Genomic DNA, 19,703 nt, shown 5'->3' on the forward strand with positions numbered 1-19,703 from the left:
AGGAGCAAGCTGCCAACCTCCAGCCACCCCGCAATGCGAAAAGAAGGGGCGGGACAAACCAAGAGGCGGGGCGAGCGTGCGGACTGCGGACCGGGACGCCTCAGGCTGTCCTTGGGTCTGCAGAACCCAGAACCTGTCTGCCTGTGCCTCCTCCTCCCCCTTCGCTTTCACATGGGCCAGCCCCAGGCGATCCCCTGATTGATGGTGAACGGGGCTTCAGCCAGTCGCCCACGGCGCCGGGGGCGGAGCCCACACGGGCGGGGCTGGGAAGAGCTGTCCGCGCGCCGGTGGTGCTGAAAAGGGCGCTTCAGAGGCGTTGTGAGAGAGATCAGAAATAAAAAATCGAAGTTGAAACGCCACAAGCGTAGAAACTTGACATCCTCCTAGAGCAGGAGAAAGCCCATTACACATGAACTTCTGTAAAAAGGAAGAAGTCCCACAGGAGGTTCTGGATACAGACAGGGGCATATTAGGGGCTGAGCAGGCGCGAACCCAGCTGTGCCGTCCATCGACACACTGGGAAGGGGAGATTCAGATTCCAGATGTTGCTGTAACAGCGGGGAGAGGCGGCCGTAATTACTGCTGGGACCAGAGTGTTTCCTTTGCCTCCCTTAGGGGCTGCGGGAGTGAGGATTATGGTCCTGGCTCATATGGTCCCTCCTTCTTCCATCTGCACTTCCTTCTCCTCCCTCCCGCCCCCCAATAAATCCCAGGCCACTCCCTTCGTCCGTCCCCAGGATCTGACGTGAGCTCGACACCTTTCTCAGCTTCTCCCTCCCGCAGCTCTAGTGCCCGAGCTTCAGCTCTCTAGGTTCCGCAACCCCCTTCATCCCCGCCAAGCCCCTCTAGAGCCCAGTAGGGATTTTCCCGCTCAGCCACCCCACCTCAGGTCCCCGGAAGCTGTCTTGCCTTTCCTCAGCTGGATCCCACCTTGGTAGACCCAGGCACCGGAGCAAGAGGGTAACACAGGAGACCTGGCTCCTTTGGCTCCCTCGACCCTCTCGGCTCCACCCCCTGCAGCCGGAGCCGCGCCCCCTCACCCACAGATTCCGGAGCAGAGAACCGAGGAGATTGGGCAAAAAGGGGTGGGCTCCAGGCGACCTCCCAGCCCAATTCTGCCCCTCCATCCCGAGAGGCCAAGAAATTGTCTTCCTTGCTAACTGCTAGCAGGAAAAAAAATTAAAGGGAAAGATAGAAGGAGACGGAAGGAAGGTGACAGCTAGATTATTTAAGAGACGCAGAAAAGATAAGTGTGAGTCGCCATGGGGACTCCCAAGGCCCAACACCCACGGCCTCCCCAGCTGCTGTTCCTAATTCTGCTGAGCTGCCCCTGGATTCAGGGTAAGGACATGGGATCATGGGGGGTGGGGCCCATGAAGGCTTCCAGGGGGGCCCTTTACCCTCCCTTTCCCAAAAACCCTTGGCTTTCCAAGCTCCCAGGGAAAGGGAGGGGCACAACTGATGGGAAGGGGCAAGCCAGGGCTTTCTAGCTTGTACCTGGACCCCTTAACCGCACTATAGAGGAAGTGGGGAAATGAGTGAGGGTAGCTTTTAGCAGGTTCTCAAGGGTTAAATCCAGGAAGGAAGGCTGGGAAAGCTGGGGGTTTGTCTGTGGAGGCGGCAGAACATGCAGAGTACTTGAGTAGGAGATGGAGATGCTGGGAGGGATGCCAGTCACTACACACACAACTGCTCTTGGATGTATGGACAAAGGCAGATGAACAGAAGCACTGCTCAGAGACCAGAGTCAGTTCCCCTTTCTGCCACTGCCGCCCCCCCCCCACACCACCGCCACACTCTCAGCCAGATTCCAGGGAGAGACCAGAGAGAGAGAGAGAGAGAACACCACACTGCAGAGACAGAAATCCAGAGAGAAAGCTGGGCACTGCGGAGGAAAGGGCTGGCAGGTGCTGTCAGACACTCTGCAGAGACCAGGAGACCACTGAGGTGAAAATGAAGGTAGCACCATTCCCCAGTTTCCACCCTGCTGGCACTGTCCACTGTCCGTTACAGCCAAGGTGCTCACTGAAGGCTTACACGGCTTGAGGGGAAAGGGGAGAGGAAGGTATAGGATTGTGAGGAGCATCTGGGAGCCTCTCCTCCCATCTTGGTTCTTAGTTCAGCCTGGAACCCTATGAGCTCCTGCAAGCTCAGGTGAGGAGGGAGAATAATTCTGGAAAAGATCTTTCTGGTGAATCTAGGAATGTGGGGAAGGGGAAGGGCTCTTACAACTTTATCTCTTAGGTCTGCCCATGAAAGAGGAGGAGGCACCGCTGGAGCCTGGAAGTGAGACCCCCACAGTGGCCTCAGAGGCCTTGGCTGAGCTGCTCCATGGGGCCCTGCTGAGGAGGGGCCCAGAGATAGGCTACCTGCCGGGTGAGGCTCCCAGAGTGGCAGGAATGACATAGAGGCAGAAGGAGAGACATTAACTCAGGGAGATGGGGAGCTAGGCCAGTAAAATTCAGAAGGAGGTAGAGGGAGATGATTAGTCAAAACTGGGCATAGACAGAGAAAGAGTCAGAATAATCAAGAGACAATCGGACAGACAAACAGACGATCAAAGAAAGAGACAGATGGAAACTCAGAGAACCAGATTCAGAAAAATAGTGTGTGTGTGTGTGTGTGTGTGTGTGTGAGAGAGAGAGAGAGAGAGAGAGAGAGATACAGGAATTAGTAAATCCAGAATCGTAAAATAAGAGTGATAAGAATACTAATCAGAGAGATGGAGAGTTCCAGAGAGAGTAAAAGAGAACCACACAGAGGAGACAGAAAGGGGTAGCCAAGAGGAACCAAATCTGAATAGGGTGGCAGAGAGTGAGGCTCAAGAAGAGGGACAGTCAGAGTGGAAGGGCCTGATTCAGAGGAGGAGAGGGGAAGAGAAGGGAGGCGTCAGGCTTTGGAGCCTTGGGAGAAGTGGGGAGTTCGGGTAAGGAAAGTAGAGGTGGAGGGTTTGTACATTGTGGGGAAGGTCTTTTGGTTCAGTGGGGAGCCCCCAACTTCTCTCAGCGCTACTCCGTACCCAAGGCCCACCAATTAGCTCTTCCTGTGCTCTGATTTGTCTTGCACTGTCCCAGGAACTGATCCAGACCCCACGCTAGCCACCCCTCCAGCCAGCCAGACTCTTGCATCGCCCTCCCTGCCACGGGCCACTGAGTCAGGGACAGGGCCTCTGACAACTGCCGTAACCCCTAAAGGGAGTAGGCGGGCTGGCCCCACCGCGCCGGAGCTGCTGACCCCGCCCCCAGGAACTACTGCCCCGCCCCTTTCCGGCCCCGCCTCCCCAAGCCCGCCCCTCAGGCCTGAGGGAGGAGAGGAGGAGACCACGACCACCATCATCACCACAACGACTGTCACCACCACGGTGACCAGCCCAGGTGCGGCAACTGAAAAGGAATGGGACCGTGTTCAAGAGGAGTAGGATATGGATGGGTCTGAGAGGCTGCAGGGAAGGTGTGAAAGAAGGGGTCTGGGTACAGGTAGAAGAGGAGCTTCTGCTTAATAACAAAGGCCAGCATTTATATACCCATACTATGTACCTTTATATGTCTTATCCATGTTGCAGTTGGAGAAGGGAGTGACAGGCACAGGTTGGAGAGGGAGTTTTGGATAAAAATGGTGGGGAGGGGGTGTGGGGAAAAAGGCAGATGAGAACCCCCAGAGTTGTTTGGCTGGAAGGGTAAGAACACAAGTCTTCATTCAACCTTAGCCATTTATTATCTTTTTAGTTCTGTGTAATAACAACATCTCCGAGGGTGAAGGGCATGTGGAGTCTCCAGATTTGGGGAGCAGCACCAGCCACACCTTGGGACCCCTGGACTGCACATACAGCATCCATGTCTACCCTGGTTATGGCATTGAGATCCAGGTAAGTGGACTTAAGCAGACAAATATGACTGAAACCTGCAAGCCCTTTCCTTTGGGTCCTGGGGTGGGCACAGGTTTGATGTGAGAGCCAGACAACCTGTTTTTAGCTTGAATGAGCCTGTTTTCTGATATTCGAGAAGACTCCTGGAGTTCTACAACTTGGCCAATGTCACAAAAAGGGAAAAGGAAAGCAAGGGGTGGGGGACTTTGGGGGTTTCCCACTTTGGCTGACTTGCCCTGGTGGGTCTGGGTCTGACTTCTTTAGGTGCAGATGCTGAACCTCTCTCGGGAGGAGGAACTCTTGGTGCTGGCTGGTGGGGGTGCCCCGGGCCTGGCCCCCCGACTCCTGGCCAACTCCTCCATGCTGGGAGAAGGACAGGTCCTTCGGAGCCCAACCAATCGGCTGCTCCTGCACTTCCAGAGCCCTCGGGTTCCAAGGGGTGGTGGCTTCAGGATCCACTATCAGGGTGAGGAGTCCAGGGTGCTGGTGGAAGGGCAGGGGCCACACTGGCACACTGGCACAGTGACATCTTCCAAGCACAGGGCAAATCAGGGACTTTTCCTCCTGACCAGCACGCTGGGGACAGAACCCTCAGAGGAGACCTGTGCACACTTATTTTACACACTTACAGACCTGTGTCTGAGTGTACACTCATCCAAGTGACAATTCATCTGTTCACTCAACAAATGTTTATCTAGTGTTCTCTTCATACTGGCCCTGTGTTAGCCTCGGGGACAGGAATGAACAAGCCACATGTAAATCTGACAAGGACCTCAGAATCTAGATAGGGAGATGGACAAGTAATCAGGGTGATTATAATATAATGATCTAAGGACTCATATCCCTATGATGGAGGAATATAGGCAGAAGGAGCAAATATCAAAGTGACCTAAATTTCTCCTAAAGAATATAGAGATACCTTCTTGGAGGAGATGATAACTAAGCTGAGACCTAAAAGGTGAATTAGCTAGGGAAAGGGTGGGAGGGAGCAAAAGAGGAAGGCAGATGTTTAGATAGATGAAAAAACACATTCCAAGACCCAGAGAGGAGAAAAATGTAAGCCCCTTGAAGAGTTGCGTTAATTCAGCATAGCAGATAGAGTTATCCTAGCTGTGTGATCTGAAACAAGTTACTTAACCTTTCTGTGCCTCCTTGACTCATCTGAAAAATGGGGATTATAATACTTACCTAGTGGTATTATTAGGATGAGCAAATGAGTTAATACATATTAAGTGCTTAAAATAGCATCTGGTACACAGGCAGAGCTCAAAAATGTCAGTCATTGCTATTATAGTAAAAGCACAGAAAGAGGGAGGGGGGGAAGTAGGCTAAGAGACCAGACCAGGAGGTAAGTTGGATTTGGATCATGAAAGGCCTTATCAGCTTCAGTAAGGAGTTCAGACTCTTTTCCTGCAAGGGAAGGGGGAATATTTTGAAATGTTCAAAGCAGGATAGTGACAGCCTCAGATTTGTGACCTAGAAAGATCCTGATGACTTCTAGGGGCAGGGAAGTGGGATATATCTGTACATGACTGCATTCATGAGCATTCACCCATGGACAACCTACACATGTGTATATCCACACTTGGCTGTGCGTATAGGGAACCTCCCCACAATGCAAGTATGTGTTCTAGCACACATGTGTGCATGGGGCCAGGGGCTCAGCCTGCTTTCCCATTCTAGACACTGCTACCTCTCCAAAATGCCTCCCTATGCGCCTCAGAGGAAACTGTGTTGAGCCAATGTCCCTTTCATATCACCTCATGGCCTTGCCTCACTCCTTATTAGCTTTGCTTACCCCAGATTTCTTTCCCAGGACACACACAACTTATATCCCTTCTTCATAACCTCCCCAGCCCTTCCTGAGGCTTCCACTGGGGACCTGCTCCAGGGACTCATATGTACAAGGTGGAGGCACCCAGCACCAGGCCTATTCAGGCCTATTTGTAGAGAGACCAGTGAACTGAGGAACATATATGGTCAGGGCCATATACAGGGAAATGAGGGCATGCCTTGAGGGCCCAGGGCAAAGGTGGGAACTACAGATATTACAGAATGCCCCCCTGCTGCCTCCTTTAAGCAGCTACTTCCCTAGGGCATTGGAAATAGGACTCTAGGTTAAGTAGAACATTTAGGGGAAACAGAGCTATTTCATAAATTGCCCTTCATTACCTGCCTCGGTCTTGCCTGCTTTACAGCCTCTCCAGGCACCTTTGGGACCAAAGCCCTGTTTAAGCCCTTCCAAATCTGCCCTAGCTGGGGCCTCTGGTCCAGAGTGGCCTTGTTAGCTTCTCTGATGGGCCAGAGGCTCCATCACCGCTCACCCCAAGTCCAGCAACTGTTGTTTCATTTGCTTCTCATAGCAGCCCTGGAGGTGGCCATTGTCAACTCCACCTCTGAGAGGAAGAAAAAGACTCAAGATTATGTGGATTGTTCAGTCACCTGCAAATTCATTGCAGAGTCAGAAGTCAGAATCCTGAGTCCCTGACTCCCAGTCATTCATTAATTGAGGCTGGTGAGAGGCAGGCGATTAACATTTTCTGAGCACTTTTTATATGCTGGGTACTTTGCATGTTTGTATGTTTGTTTCACTTTAAGGCCAGTCCTAATTGACAGGGATTATTATTGCCATTTATAGGTTAGAAGCCCAGAGTTGAAGTCGCCTTCTCAGATCTGCCCGTCTCCAAATCCAGTACTCTTTGCACTGTTCCACACTGCCTCTTGGCAGCATCAATTGATCAGCTAGGCCAGGCTCATAGGAGACAAAATAAATAAGGCTTGGCTTAGTCTCTTAATGGCACTAGACAGTGGTTAATGTGATCATAAAATTATATTTGTGGGACTGTGTATAGGCAAGAGAGCAACTAACTCTACTGGAAAGAGGAGGGATCAGGAAGACTTCCTGGAAGAGGTAGCACTTAAGTTACTCCTTGAAAGATGAGAAAGAGCAGGAGAAGGCCTTGCGGGTAAGGGGAGCCTGAAAAGACATGAAGATAAAACCATAAGAAGTCACAAAACTACATTGTGTAGTATATATGGGACATATAGGTGATGAGAAATGGAGGTGGCTATGGTGGATAGGACCCAGCTATGGAGCTTGAATGTCAGTCTAAAGCATTCAGACTCAATTCTGCTGGTCATGGAGAGCCATCACAGGGACTAACATTATTAAAATCAGTGTGCTCTAGAAAGTTGTTTTTATGTCTGTCTATCTCAGTAGACTGTAGATTCCCAAAAAGACAGGCCTGGGTCTTTTCATCTTTCTTCCTGGGACCCTGCCAAGGAAATTCTTGTTGAATTTTAAATATAGGGAGCGACCAGGTCTCTTACAGAATCATTGAGGGCTAGAGAGTTAGAAAACACAAAGGCTTAGGCAAGTTGTTATCTCCCAAGCCTTTTGCTAACTATAGTCTGCCCCACCTACAAGACCCAGCTTTGGTGTATTTCTTCCAAGAAGCCCTTCTTGATGAACTCTTCCTGGTCTGAAATAGACACACAGAGCTCTGTCAGGATCAAGTTCAGAATCCATCATTTACTGCCAAGTCAGTTTCTATTTATTTGTTTTATCCCATATGATTCCACAAGAATTTCAGGAGGCTTTCAAAAAAGAATTCAAGCAATAAAATTAAATAGAACAAGTAAAAAAAAGTTGGTACCAGGTAATGCTTATTAAAATTGAGAAAGCAAAATATGAATAGACAGACTTTTGTTGCTAGGGAAAAGGCTTAATCAGGTTCTGAGCTTCCTAACAGCCAGTGCAAAAAGAGAGATTATACAGTTCTCAAGCAAGAAAGGAGAAAATAAAACAGTTCCTAAATGAAAGCAAAGCACTTCACCTACACTGGGGCATTCATTTAGAAAGCAGTGAGTATTAAGGCCTTTAATGATAAAATAGTCATGTTCCTAAAGGAGCTTCATTTAGTTCCTGTGGATGAAAGCTGAGGGTATAAAACCATAGTATATTTCAGTGAAAGAGAGTCTGCTATGGGTACAGAGGGGAGAAAATGCTCTGAGGCACTTAAAAACTTGGAGCCTCCTTTTCTGCACCTGGAAAATAGGTCACAGTGTTTCTCTGACTACCTCAAAATCACAGTGTGAATTCAGTTTGTAAGCTGAACAGCTCTGAAAATGTTATTTGTTTTTATTAGAGCTAAATGGGGTTCAGTCAATTGATTTGCCTGAGGTCACATAGCAAATGAGTGCTAGGATCCAGAATTTCTTTGAATCTCAGGTACCTAATCTCTAAAATGGGAGCTAAAGTGCATAGATTACAAAGATTAGGGGAGATGGGGGATGCTGAAATGACCTCTTCATGAGACAATGTGCCCATGTGAGGACTCCAGTATGGGGCCAGTTTGTACCCCCAGGGGTCCTGGTAAGGGGGAGGAAGTGCTGGGGGACTAGTGAGAGAGAGTGGCATGGGAAAATGAGTTCCCCTTCCCCCTCCCCTCTCTGCTCCAGCATACCTCCTGAGTTGTGGCTTCCCTCCCCGGCTGGCCCATGGGGATGTGAGTGTGACAGACCTGCACCCTGGGGGCACTGCCACCTTCCACTGTGACTCAGGCTACCAGCTTCAGGGTGATGAGACCCTCATCTGCCTCAATAGCACCCGGCCAGCCTGGAGCGGTGAGCCCCCCAGCTGCATAGGTGAGTCTCCTGCCACAGTAGGAGAGGACTTCTGTCCTAGGAGCCCTAGGAAGGGCCCTATGTTGGGGGTTTCCATCTTTATGGAACACCCATCTTGAAGGGGTTTTGACCCTGAAGAGTTGCTATCCTGGGGCCTCCATTTGGAGCTCTTTACACTGAGGGTCTCTCTATCCTTAGAACCTCCATTGTGGGGGGATCTCTATCTGATAATGTCCCACATGGAAAGTTTCCATATTTGGAATCGCCATTCTGGAGGTCCCTTCTTTTGGAGACTCTTCATCTTAGAGGAAACCATTGTTGGGCGGTCTCAAACCTTTGAAGTGTCTCTATCCCAAGGAGTCTTCATCCTGGGGATCCCAACCTGAAGATTTTCCATCTGAGGGCTTCAACTGGGGGGGGGGGTCAATCCCCAATAATTCTCTATCCCAGCATGTACACATCTGGGAAATCTTCTCTTCAGTGGAATCTCCATCCTAGGGGTATCCACTTGGGCTTTCCTGTTCCAGATCTGGGTCCCTACCTCGATGGTAGCCTGAAAGATGTCCTGTTCCCTGGGGTGAGCATGTAGGACAGAGGCCATGCTGAGGCCAGGTCCCAGTCAAAGGTATGGATGCAACAGCTCTGAAGATGGGGGAAAAGTCACCTTAACCTGCCCCTCCTCTGCCCACAGCATCCTGTGGTGGCACCATCCACAATGCTACACTGGGCCGCATTGTGTCACCTGAGCCTGGGGGAGCTGCAGGGCCCAACCTCACCTGCCGCTGGGTCATTGAAGCAGCTGAGGGACGCCGGCTGCACCTGCACTTTGAGAGAGTCTCACTGGATGAGGACAATGACCGGTGAGGTTCTGAGCCTTGGATCAGAAGTCCCCAGCACAGAGAAATAGGGAGGCTACAGTGGGGGATCAGATAGACCTTGGGTGGACCCCAGTTGGGATCCGTGTCAAACACATGTTAGTCATTCTTTTTCTTAGGCGGTATAGCTACGTAAACTTAGATGAATCTCTTAACCTCTCTATGCCTCAGTTTCTTCATCTGTAGAATGGAGATAATAAATGCCTCTCTCTCAAGGTTTCTATGAGGACAAATGCATTAAGATATGTAAAGTGCTCAGAATGGTGCCTAGCACACAGTGAGCACCAGAAATGTGCTTGCATTTTCATCATTATCATTCTTTAACTAACAAACTGGTATCCCAGCTCTGCCAGTAGTTGCTATGTGAAGTTAGGTAGGTTAATTTCTGTGCCTCAATTTCCTCATTTATAAAATGAGGAGTAATAATAATAGTATCTGACTCAAGGGTTCTTGTAAACATTAAACAAGATAAAATATGTAAAGGTTTAGAAAAATACATGACATATAATTAATGTTTGAAAATAACAGCTATGAAAATAAGAAGTGCAGGCAAGAGTTGAGGCAGCTTCTGAGGGGAAATTGAGCTCCTGGCCACCTTTCTGTTCATCCCAGGCTGATGGTACGCTCAGGGGGCAGTCCGCTATCCCCAGTGATCTATGACTCCGACATGGATGATGTCCCAGAGCGAGGTCTCATCAGTGATGCCCAGTCCCTCTATGTGGAGCTGCTCTCAGAGACACCTGCCAATCCCCTGCTGCTAAGCCTCCGATTTGAAGGTAACTGCCCTCCTCTCGGCCCCAACCCTAGCACCTCCTCTTCTTGAGGTCCGCATGTGGTCACAAGCACATGCTCTAACCCTGCTCATCTCTGTGTTCGGATTCCTAAAACCTGACTTGCCTTCCCACCCCAAAACTACAAGGTTCCCTTTGTATGGACCCCTTCTAATTCTATGAGGTGACCTTTTCTATTTAAGCCTCATATATGGCTGGATCCAGGTACACAACCAAGAGACAGCTACCTTAACCTCTCAGTTCTTTTCTCCATCTTGGCTTCATTCCCAGACACTCTCAGTCTGTGGTGTATTAAGCAATTCCAGACTAACACACTACCAACTTAGTAACTCTATGAGAAAGAGAGAAAGCATACCACTTTCCTAAGAGTGTCAGCAAAAAATGCCAGGAAGTATTCTCATTGGCCTGGCTTAGGTCGTATCACTGTGGCTAGGGGCAGGTGGTGTTATTATTGGCAGATTCACATCATGCAGCCACCCCTATTTGGCCCCGAATGAACCTCATGGACTGGAATTGTGGGAGGCATGTGTGCCAAAATTAAAATAGTAGTGTTGTTACCTACCAGAAGAAGGGGGACTAGATGCTGGACAGGAAGAAACAAGGAGGTCAGTGATCCGGGGAAAAGAGCCATTTGAGCTGGTCCTGACAGGATAGAGAGAATTTTAAAAGAGAGAGATTGAGAATTAGCATTTTGAGTGAAAGGAACAGTGTGAGCAATGGTAGAGGTAGAGAAAGGCCTGCTTGGGAAATAGAGAATGCCAGTGTGACTGGAGCAGAGAATTGGCTCCGGGCCCTAATGAATGTGTAGGATTTGGACATGACACCTTATTAGGTTGAGTAACAGTGAATCTCAAAAATAAATTCCACGCTATATTCTGAGAGTGCAAAGAGAATTCCTAGGTTTGAGGCCTGCCTCCATAGCTGTGGGCCACTGATGCCTCATGAGCTTCAGATCCCTGTTCTGTATTATAGGCACCCAAGTCTTACCTCACAGATAGTTTTGAAGCTAAGCTCGGGGGAGGGGGATGCAAAAATGCTCTACAAATGTTGATTTTTGCTGACTTAGTCCAAAGTCAAAGCTGAGTAGCTTTTGCGATCGCTGCACTTTTAGATTCTAGCTACAACATGGATAATCAGGGATTATCAGAATCCAACTGGTATTTTTGAGGAGAGAACACACCTACACAGCCAGTGCTCCAAAGGCATGCATACCCCCACCCCTCCTTTGTGGTTTCCAGGCCGAGTGTTTCTTGCTGGGAATCAAGCAACCTGTGTTTCAGATGAGGTTTTGCCACTGCCCTACTGCGTGACATGGGGCAAGTGGCTTTTTGCCTGTGGACCTGTTTCCTCATCTGCAGAATGATGACTGGGATTTGACTAGCCTAGGGGCTTCCCTTCAGAGGCTGGGGAGGTAACATGAACTTGAATGAGGAGTGTTAGGGTTTGGGGGAAACTGGAGAGTGAAAGCTAAGTCCAAAGGCATTCAGTTTTAAACAGCTTCCTGAGTGGCCAAACAACACTTGAATTCAGCCTAAGTCCCCCAGTTTGAAACCACTTGAGGCCTGTCCGAATGCTTAATTTGCGTGATTGACTCCTCTTTAGCCTTTGAGGAAGATCGCTGCTTCGCTCCCTTCCTGGCACATGGCAACGTCACTACCACAGACCCTGAGTACCGCCCAGGGGCACTGGCTACCTTCTCATGCCTCCCAGGATATGCCTTGGAGCCCCCTGGCCCCCCCAATGCCATTGAATGTGTGGATCCCACAGAACCCCACTGGAATGACACAGAGCCAGCCTGCAAGGGTAAGCCTTCCATATCTCCAGTAATCCTTCAGTCTACAGACTAGCCCCTGAGCTGGAGATCCTAGGAAGGACATTCACAGGAGACCTGGATAGCCAAACTTAATAAACCCAGACCTTGGGTAAATCCCTGTCCCTTTTAGAAACTAAGTTTTCTTAGCTAAATAATTAGCGGGCTTGTTACAGATTTCAGGGATCACAACCCAAATGTCTCCAAGAGCTAGAAGTGAAGTTGGGCAAGTTGTGGATTGGGTGGAGAGTAGTGGGGTTAAGTAAGAGCGGGGCTGGAGGTTGGACACACAGGACTAGGTGAGGCAAGAAACGGGTGGGTGATAGATAATAGGAAATGTGTGAAGTGGCCTTGGTGCAGACAATTGGGAGTGGTGAGGACTGGGGTGAAATGGAGACTGCATGCTCACCTGGGTCCTGAATCTGACACCCTTTCTACCTTAGCCATGTGTGGAGGGGAGCTGTCAGAGCCAGCTGGCGTGGTGCTCTCTCCGGATTGGCCCCAGAGCTACAGCCCCGGCCAGGACTGTGTGTGGGGCCTACATGTCCAGGAAGAGAAGCGCATCTTGCTCCAAGTTGAGATGTATGTTTGGGTGCTACAGAGGGCGCAGTGGGTATGGGCTCAGCAGAGTGGTATAACAACACACTAGCCTGCATTCTGAGCCTGGCTGGTTCCTGCATCTACACAACATTTGGTGAATATATGGTCTAATGGAAGAGGTGACTAAAGGTTCAGGATGGAGGTGTGGGTTGTCAGGTAGACCTAGGTACAAATCACTAATTAGCCAGGCAGCCTAGGACAAGTAAATGGGATAATGTAGCTTCCTCAGGAGCTATTGTGAAAAGGGGGCTCTGGTCTAACGTCTCCCACTCTGGCTGTTTCTGAGGCCTCCCGGAAGCAGATCTCCAGGGTCCCAGGCCCAGGCTGTGGCAGCATCAACAAAACATAAAGTGGGTGTGGGGAGAATACAATGAGCTGATTTGGTATGAGGTGGTCACGTGACTGAACAGAACCAGAAGTGGGCCAAAAGCAGGTCCTCTGGTGGGATCTCGAGTTGGGCAGGATGGTAGTGATCATGGTTTGTGACTGGTCAGAGCTGGCGTTGAGCTAGGCTGTGCATCACCTGGTGATGGAGAGTGGGAGGAGTTAGTAGTAAGCAGGGTTGGGGATTGGGAATCAGGAACTGAGGGGAGCCACTGAGCAAGCGGAACTGGAGAGACTAGCATAGAGAAGCCCATAATGGGTCAAAACTGAGGCGGGGCATACCGGGTAGGGGACTGTGGGGTGGGGCTGGAGAGCAGGCAGAGTATTAATAAACTGAGTTAGGGATTGAGCAGAACCGGATTGTAGTCCAGCCCCTGTACGTGGTCCTACTCCCTGCAGCTTGAACGTGCGCGAAGGGGACATGCTGACTCTGTTCGACGGGGACGGTCCCAGCGCCCGAGTCCTGGCCCAGCTGCGGGGACCTCAACCACGTCGCCGCCTCCTCTCCTCTGGTCCCGACCTCACGCTGCAGTTCCAGGCACCGCCTGGGCCCCCAAACCCGGGCCTGGGCCAGGGTTTCGTGCTGCACTTCAAAGGTACCGAGGTCTTAGGGCCCCAAGATGGACAGGGTTCGGGCAGGCCAGAGATCTCGGTAGGAGCGAGGCCCCTCGAGGCTGGAAGGGCGCCCTGAGTCGCAGGACAGCCTCTAAACTCGCTGTCTCTACCCTGTAGAGGTCCCCAGGAACGACACGTGCCCTGAACTTCCACCTCCGGAGTGGGGCTGGAGGACGGCTTCCCACGGGGACCTGATCCGGGGCACTGTGCTTACTTACCAGTGCGAACCTGGCTACGAGCTGCTCGGCTCCGACATTCTCACCTGCCAGTGGGACTTGTCCTGGAGCGCAGCACCGCCGGCCTGCCAAAAGAGTGAGCCCGGGACCCGCCCCCGTCCTCTCATAGCTCCGTCCCTGCCCTTCTGGGTCTCACCACTCCGCCTGGGCCCCGCCCATTTCACTCACCCCGCCTCCGTCCTTTGTCCCCGCCCGTCCTGTCCCGGTTCTGTCCGTTCTCTCTGGGTTCTGCCCGGATCTTCCTCAGGCCCTGCCCCTATGCCTTTTTGGTACCACTCATTTGATCCTCGGTGCCCTGAAACTGTTCCCTCTGGATCTCACGCTCATCTTCTGCGGGCTGCATCCCACTCTCTTGTACTGCTCTGGGCTCTGACCCCGGTTCCTCTAGATTCTGCCTCATCTTTTAGTGGCCCCGCCGCTGTTCCGTCCTGAGCTCTACCCCTGCCTGGCCCTGGCCCGTCAAGGCATGGTTGTGCTTTTCCTGTTCTAGGTCCTGCACCTGTCTCTCAGTCCCCAACCCTCGACATTACAGGGAGTCACTGTGCTAGGGCCTAGGCAGTCATTGAAGCCCCATTCTGGGTTGGGGCAGGGTTTATGCAGAGGGATTGGGGTCCCTCCCTTCCCTGACGGAGTTCACAGGCTGGGAGTAGAACAGATAGTTAAACAACTCAGGATATTACTGAATGGTAACCACAAATACCTAATATCTCTGAGCCTCGGCTTCCTCATCCGTGAAGTAGGAATAGGGGGTTGTGAAGAGCAAATGAAAAGTTTTTCACACAGTGCCTGGTGCGTGTTAACAGTAAGTTGTAGCGGCTATTAAGTATGAAGAAGGGCTGTGGGGAGAGGGGTGGGTTACTTGTCCCAGGGAGGTGGCAGATTTCACAGAAAAGGTGACATTTAAAGGAGCTGGTAGTTTTTCTCTTCCAGAAGAGCAAAAAGGGGTGGCATCTTGTCACTTTCCCCAATTTTGGAAAGCCTATTACAAGATTAGGGGATTGTAGGTTTTCTACCTGGTCCCTGGGGACAATGGTGGGGCCAATGAGCATAAGTTTCAGGAAGCCAGATCTGGGTCAGACACAGGGAAAACTTTACAGTTGAAACAGCTTCCCATTTGTGGAAGGACTCATAGGATGTCCAGTCTGGAACCCAGACAGGACAGAAAAGGATGGAGGCGGAGTTCAAAGGGGATTGGGCCTGACCCAGGCTAGGGAGGGAATCTGCCCAAGGAGGCACATTGAGCCTGAAGCTGAGCTGAGACCTAAACCTCTGAATCCCAGCCCAGTGCTCCCTAGCTGTGACCCTGAGTGGTTTCAGTTCTGCTACGCCCTAAGTGACTGTGTGCCAGTCATTTGAATGCCCTGAGCCCTGGCTCCCAAGGCAGATGATAGTAACATTGACCTCTGAGAATCATCAGAGTACATATTGTATTTATAAAATATTTAGCAGGGTTCTGACTGGTGCAGTTCAGTGAGTTGGGCGTTGCCCTGCAAACCGAGGGGTCACTGGTTTGATTTCGGGTCAGGCCTGGGTTTTGGGCCAGGTTCTTGGTTGGGTGCATGAGAGAGGCAATCAATTGATGTTTCTCTCCCTCTCTCCCTCCCCTCTCCTTTCTCTAGAAATGGATAAGTAAAATATTAAAAAACAAAACATTTAACAGGATGCTTTGCATCAGCCTATATACAAGAAATGGCTATGATTGTGACTCTTCCACAAGGTTGTAAACTCAAACATCTGCAGGGGCCCGGCTCAGCAGGCACTATTAGTGAGTAGAATAGGCTGAGAATGATAGAATGGGGGGGTGGGGGGCAGGATAGCTGGGCCCCTCTAAAGAGGAGAGCTGCTGTTTCGCCAATGGTCTGTCATGAAGGGTTGACTGCTGGGATTTAGCCAATACACTCAGTACAGTGGTTATATATTTAAAATTTTATCCTAGGGTGGGGACCTGGGTTGCCCCAGTTACTGTTTCCCCAAAGAAGTCAGAAATATAAAATGCATTGAATTTTAAGTTTTTCCAACTCCTGCTCCATTCTTTCTGAGGAAATAATGGGAAGTAGGGGGTTTAGGTTTCTCCCAGCCCTAAGCTTCTGGGAAATTTTTTAAAAATATTTTTTAAATTTATTTTTAGAGAGAGGGGAAGGGAAGGAGAGAAGCATCAATGTGTGGTTGCCTCTTGTGCACCCTCAGCTGGGGACCTGGCCCGCATTGCCCTGACTGAGAATCGAACAGGCAACCCTTTGTTTTGCAGGCCAGCGCTCAATCCACTGAGCCACACCAGCCAGGGCTGGGAAACCTTTTAAGACTATAGCTCCCCATGACCTTGCCCTCTTGCCAACAGTCATGACTTGTGCCGACCCTGGCGAGATCACCAACGGGCACCGTACCACTTCGGATGCTGGCTTCCCTGTTGGCTCCCATGTCCAGTACCGCTGTCTACCGGGCTACAGCCTGGAGGGGGCGGCTGTACTCACTTGCTACAGTCGAGACACAGGCACTCCCAAGTGGAGCGACCGGGTCCCCAAGTGCGCCTGTGAGTCTGGGGATACCTGAAGAGGATGGTTGGGTGGCTTGCTTAGGAGTGCAGCTGGCATGTGACTGACATGTTTCCTACAGTGAAGTACGAGCCGTGCCTGAATCCTGGGGTGCCAGAGAATGGCTATCAGACATTATACAAGCATCACTACCAGGCAGGCGAGTCTCTGCGCTTCTTCTGCTATGAAGGCTTTGAGCTCATCGGCGAGGTCACCATCACCTGTGTTCCCGGCCACCCCTCACAGTGGACCAGCCAACCCCCACTCTGCAAAGGTGCCTGGGCAGACAGGGCTGGAGGGCTCATAGCAGTGTTTGGGGAGTGACAGGCCTGAGAAAGTCAGGTAGCAAATTTGAGACCAGTGGTAACCCTGCTGAGCTCCCCATTCACCTCCTGTGAGCTCTTGTCCGCATGGGTACATACAGAAGTCCTGGGGAAGTTTGAGGTCATAAAACTATACTGAAGGATATAATAGAAGGGGCTTTGGTTTGGAAGTCTTTTACCTTCTGAATAGGTCTTAAGTTTTCCTGTTTTTGAAAATACTGTAGACCTGGATGGTTTAGACTGCCCAGAGTTAGGAACAGAGGAGGAAAAAGGCCCTGTCCTGACTCCGCCTCCCCCACCCCCACCCAAGGAAAGATAAAGTCTAGGTTGAGCAGAGGGCAGAGAGAACCAGGCTGTCCGGCCCAGCCCCACTGGGCTCCCGGTCCTCTAGCCAGCCTCCTTCCCTCCCTGGCTCAGACCCCGTCCCCTCCCCCTCCTCTCCCTGCAGTGGCCTATGAGGAGCTCCAGGACAACCGAAAACTGGAAGGTCAGTGAGGGCACAGGTGGAGACCCAGGCCTGGCTGAGTCGGGAGGGCAAGGCAGAGGCTGGGGGCAGAAAGCCAGGCCCCGGAGGGGTGAGACCCAGGGTTCAGGGCCCAGGGCAGGAGGCTGGGAGAGCTCAGGGCTCAGCCAAGCCCCAGCTCAATGGCCCTTCCTCCTCCCTCTAGTGACCCAGACCACAGACCCAACACAGCAGCTGGAGAGCGGGAACCTTGCCTTGGCCATCCTGCTGCCCCTAGGCTTGGTCATTGTCCTCGGCAGTGGTGTTTACATATACTACACCAAGTAAGTACCATACTTAGGGAGCTATGGTCAGGGCCAACATCCTGCCTGCCTGGTGCAGAAGCCTGAGTGAGGGGGAGTTGGGGGCTCACCTCTCTATCTCCTTCATTTCCCAGGCTGCAGGGAAAATCCCTTTTCGGCTTCTCAGGCTCCCATTCCTACAGCCCCATCACTGTGGAGTCAGACTTCAGCAATCCACTGTATGAAGCTGGGGTGAGCCTCCCCTCCCCCTGGAATGTCACATCTCTCAGCTCCCCCAGGACTCTATAACCTTCTCTCAAGGTCTCCGTAATATCTATCTTGGGAATTTCAAACTCAGCTGCCTACAAAGGCCACGTCAATAAACAAAGCAAGTCAGGTGTGAACACTAGGGAGTGGTGAGGACTTTGGTTAATTGGAGTATCGGTGTCCCATCTAGTCCATAGTGGAAACAGGCCCAACTGCCAGATGTTCAAGACAATCCAGAAATTCAGATTTGTTAATGTGATTTTAACACACTGTAGGATGAACCAAACATCCATTGGCCAGATTCAGGCCCATTCCCACCCCACAGCCTCCAAATCACTGTTACTTTAAAAATCAGGGGTCTTTCCCCTTCCTGTGGCCTCTCTTGTTTTTCTGCCTCCTCCACCTTCTTCCCACTCCAGCAACTGATCCCACCTCTCTGTCTCCAGGATACACGGGAGTATGAAGTTTCCATCTGAATCCCAAGACTAAGGCTGCAGGACCCAAGACGCCCCTCCCTTCCTCATTCTGGGCAGGCAAGAGTACAGGACCTGGTCTCTGGCTCCTTTCTTCCCTGCTGTGTAAATAGTCTCCCAGTCCCACGGTGGGGATCTGATGGCCCTGGAGACCCTACAGTAAATAAACCAGCATCCCACCACCCAAAACTTCCTCTTCTCAGTTGCCAAACAAGGGGCCTACCCCAGCACCCCCTACTGGCTTTGGACCCTGGCATGGGAACTCAGCTCTCCTGAAACTCCTGGGCCCTCCAGTCCAGGCTAGCCCATAGGGACTGCCCCTGAGCGCTACTGTTGCCTTGGCCATGAAGGCTCTGCCCTTCCCAGATGATCTGGCTCTGGCCTAACCCCTGGGCCTTGGAGGGTCAGAAGAAGGATGAAGGGGAGAGCTGGGACAAGGCCCCTATCCCCTTCCTGCTATCTCCCCAACCCACAATCTCTCTCCACCTTTGCTTCTGGATTTTTGTTTTTGAGCAATAAACAGAAAATCACCATTTGTAACTGGGCTGGTGGGGTGTGGGAAGGTGGGTCACTGAGCGTTGGAGACGGCAACGGTGGCTTCTCTGGAGCGAGAGCTAGGGAAAGGGGAACAATTTGGGAAAAAAAGATGGAAATCTAAGACTAGGCTCAGGGCACTGTCAAGGAGTCAAAAAAACGGGCTTTAGGGTCAGTCAGCCTTTGTGGAGGACCGACTGGGACAAGCCCCCTCCAGGCCTCAGCTATCTCTCCACCCGGGCTTGATGTCTCTTGGGACAAGCCCCCTCCAGGGCTCAGCTATCTCTCCACCCGGGCTTGATGTCTCTAGGCTCTGTTAGTCAGAGGTAGCTGATGTGGCCCCCTCTCCTACCTCACTGTTTGACAGTAGACAAAGAGCTATTTGTTTCATAGCCAGTTTACCCTCTAGAGAATTTGTTATCCTTCTAAGTACACTATCTTCCCCCCACCCCATCTTTTTGACATTTAAGCATATCTGTTGTTAAGGTCTATTAAGTATTGGTCCCATTTACAGCATTTGTTAAACAATGACCTTGTTTTGTAGCCTGTAATTTTGAACAGTGCAAGAAATCTATAGGCTGTTTGTCTAAAGAGTCTCAAATTAATTGAATTTTACTTAATTAAAATTTTATATTGAAATACAATTTAACATTTATGTCCCTCAAAAGGATACTAAAATACTCAAAAGTGGGTTGAATTTTAGGAGAATATGAGGCAGATTGATCTTGATATTAAAGTTTTGGGACACTTATACCAGGCATTGTGCTAAGCACTTTGTATGCACTGTTTTTAACCTTCACAAGGACCCTGTGAGACAAGGACAATTATTCCCATTTTCAGATAAGGAAACAGGCTCACAGATGTGACTTGACTTCCTCAGGAAGCTACAATAGTGGCCAGACAGGGTTATAAACGCAAACTCCACAAAGCCTAGTGCACTGCCTTCTGGCTAGTAATGGACATGCCATGTTCCCATGGGCAAGAAACCCCAAAGCTCAGAGGAGACCGCAGCAGGGCTTTTGGTGGCAG

The 19,703-nt window shown here is 50.8% G+C and overlaps 1 protein-coding gene across 4 annotated transcripts; it reads left to right on the forward strand.

Annotated features, from left to right (window-relative positions):
• The first annotated feature begins 762 nt into the window (after positions 1 to 762).
• On the forward strand, positions 763 to 18,680 carry SEZ6L2 (seizure related 6 homolog like 2). 4 transcript variants are annotated; one of them, XM_090277566.1, is made up of 18 exons: positions 764 to 1,341; positions 2,245 to 2,376; positions 3,075 to 3,374; positions 3,726 to 3,865; positions 4,130 to 4,331; positions 8,327 to 8,512; positions 9,183 to 9,351; positions 9,979 to 10,142; positions 11,760 to 11,960; positions 12,411 to 12,549; positions 13,351 to 13,547; positions 13,684 to 13,878; positions 16,141 to 16,332; positions 16,416 to 16,607; positions 17,105 to 17,143; positions 17,325 to 17,442; positions 17,556 to 17,652; positions 18,114 to 18,680. In XM_090277566.1, exons 1-18 carry the CDS (start codon positions 1,263 to 1,265, stop codon positions 18,141 to 18,143), a joined length of 2,772 nt encoding a protein of 923 aa, XP_090133692.1. In that variant the 5' UTR covers positions 764 to 1,262; the 3' UTR covers positions 18,144 to 18,680. The 4 variants fall into 4 exon arrangements, with proteins under 4 accessions (XP_090133695.1, XP_090133692.1, XP_090133693.1 ...); XM_090277568.1 differs by having other exon boundaries at positions 765 to 1,341; positions 3,195 to 3,374; XM_090277569.1 differs by lacking the exon at positions 13,684 to 13,878 and having other exon boundaries at positions 763 to 1,341.
• Positions 18,681 to 19,703: the final 1,023 nt, after the last annotated feature.

This window comes from Furipterus horrens, unplaced genomic scaffold (assembly GCF_987537825.1).
Source record: "Furipterus horrens unplaced genomic scaffold, mFurHor1.1.pri manual_scaffold_5, whole genome shotgun sequence".
Classification (NCBI taxonomy): Eukaryota; Metazoa; Chordata; class Mammalia; order Chiroptera; family Furipteridae; genus Furipterus; species Furipterus horrens.

Coding starts and splice junctions, on each gene's coding strand:
- SEZ6L2 (XM_090277566.1), top strand. CDS start 1,263: ATGGGGACTCCCAAGGCCCAACACCCACGGCCTCCCCAGCTGCTGTTC. Junction 2,377..3,074: donor AGAGATAGGCTACCTGCCGG/GTGAGGCTCCCA, acceptor GCACTGTCCCAG/GAACTGATCCAGACCCCACG. Junction 13,548..13,683: donor TTTCGTGCTGCACTTCAAAG/GTACCGAGGTCT, acceptor TCTACCCTGTAG/AGGTCCCCAGGAACGACACG.